At 39.8% G+C, this 1,070-nt stretch overlaps 1 protein-coding gene across 2 annotated transcripts in view; it reads right to left on the reverse strand.

Moving 5' to 3' along the window:
- The window catches only part of CDKL2 (cyclin-dependent kinase-like 2 (CDC2-related kinase)), a 61,057-nt gene that overhangs the window by 31,118 nt on the left and 28,869 nt on the right, over nt 1-1,070 (reverse strand). For both annotated transcript variants that reach the window (XM_011966177.1, XM_011966176.1), the window contains exon 5: nt 284-396. In XM_011966177.1, the coding sequence (XP_011821567.1) occupies nt 284-396 (113 nt within the window). The remainder of the gene's footprint in view (nt 1-283; nt 397-1,070) is intronic.

Genomic DNA, 1,070 nt, shown 5'->3' on the forward strand with positions numbered 1-1,070 from the left:
GCTACTCGGGAGGCTGAGGCAGGAGAATCACTTGAACCCGGGAGGCGGAGGTTGCAGTGAGCCGAGATTGCACCATTGCACTCCAGCCTGGGCAAGGACAGCGAAACTCCATCTCAACACACACACACACACACACACACACACAGTTTTCCTATATGCTCCCTACCTTCACTTAAAACATATATAATCTTTAATGCAACAGCTTAAAAAATCACAAACACACATGCACAAATGAATATGCAGAAAAATCTCTAAAATTTAAAACACAGATGTGTAACCTTACCTAAACACATCATAATATGATATAGCTGATCAATATCAGAATCTCCAGGAAATAGGGGTTCCCCCATGAACATTTCAGTTACCAGACAACCAATGGCCCACACATCAACAGCCCTGAAAAAAAAAGCAATGTGGTGTAAAATCTGGCATTCTAATATGCTCCAAAACCCAAAACTTTTTGAGCACTGAGGTGATGCTCAAAGGAAACGCCAAGGAGAGCATTTCAGATTTCAGATTCTCAGATTTGGCATGCTCCAATGGTATAATGCAAATATCCCAAAATCCCAAAAAAAAAAAAATCTGAAATCTGCAACACTTCTGGTCCCAAGCATTTAGGATAAGGAATACTCAACCTACAGTAAGTCTTAAATTACCCATGAAAAGATATTTCCCTATTAAAGTTCTAACTCCCAATTTTGCATAAGTGAGCTTTCCAGAAACTTCAATCATGTGACATAAAAAAGAAATGCCTTCTGAAAAGCCAAAACAGTTATTATGTATACTTTATTCTGGAAATAAGACTCTCAGGCTCCATTTAGGGCCTATTCATTCTTTGTTTACACATAACTCTAGCAAGCTTGACCAATCCATGCTATGCCATGGTACACTGAAAACAGTATACCAGAAAGAGGAGGTGGCTGCTAAGGATAAACACAGTAACAATGAAGAGAACTGAAGGCTGATAGGGATAAATTTTTTTTTTTTTTTTTTTTGAGACAGAATCTCACTCTGTCACCCAGGCTGGAGTGCAGTGGTGCAATCTCAGCTCACTGCAACCTCCACCTCCC

This window comes from Mandrillus leucophaeus, unplaced genomic scaffold (genome assembly GCF_000951045.1).
Source record: "Mandrillus leucophaeus isolate KB7577 unplaced genomic scaffold, Mleu.le_1.0 Scaffold75, whole genome shotgun sequence".
Taxonomy (NCBI): domain Eukaryota; kingdom Metazoa; phylum Chordata; class Mammalia; order Primates; family Cercopithecidae; genus Mandrillus; species Mandrillus leucophaeus.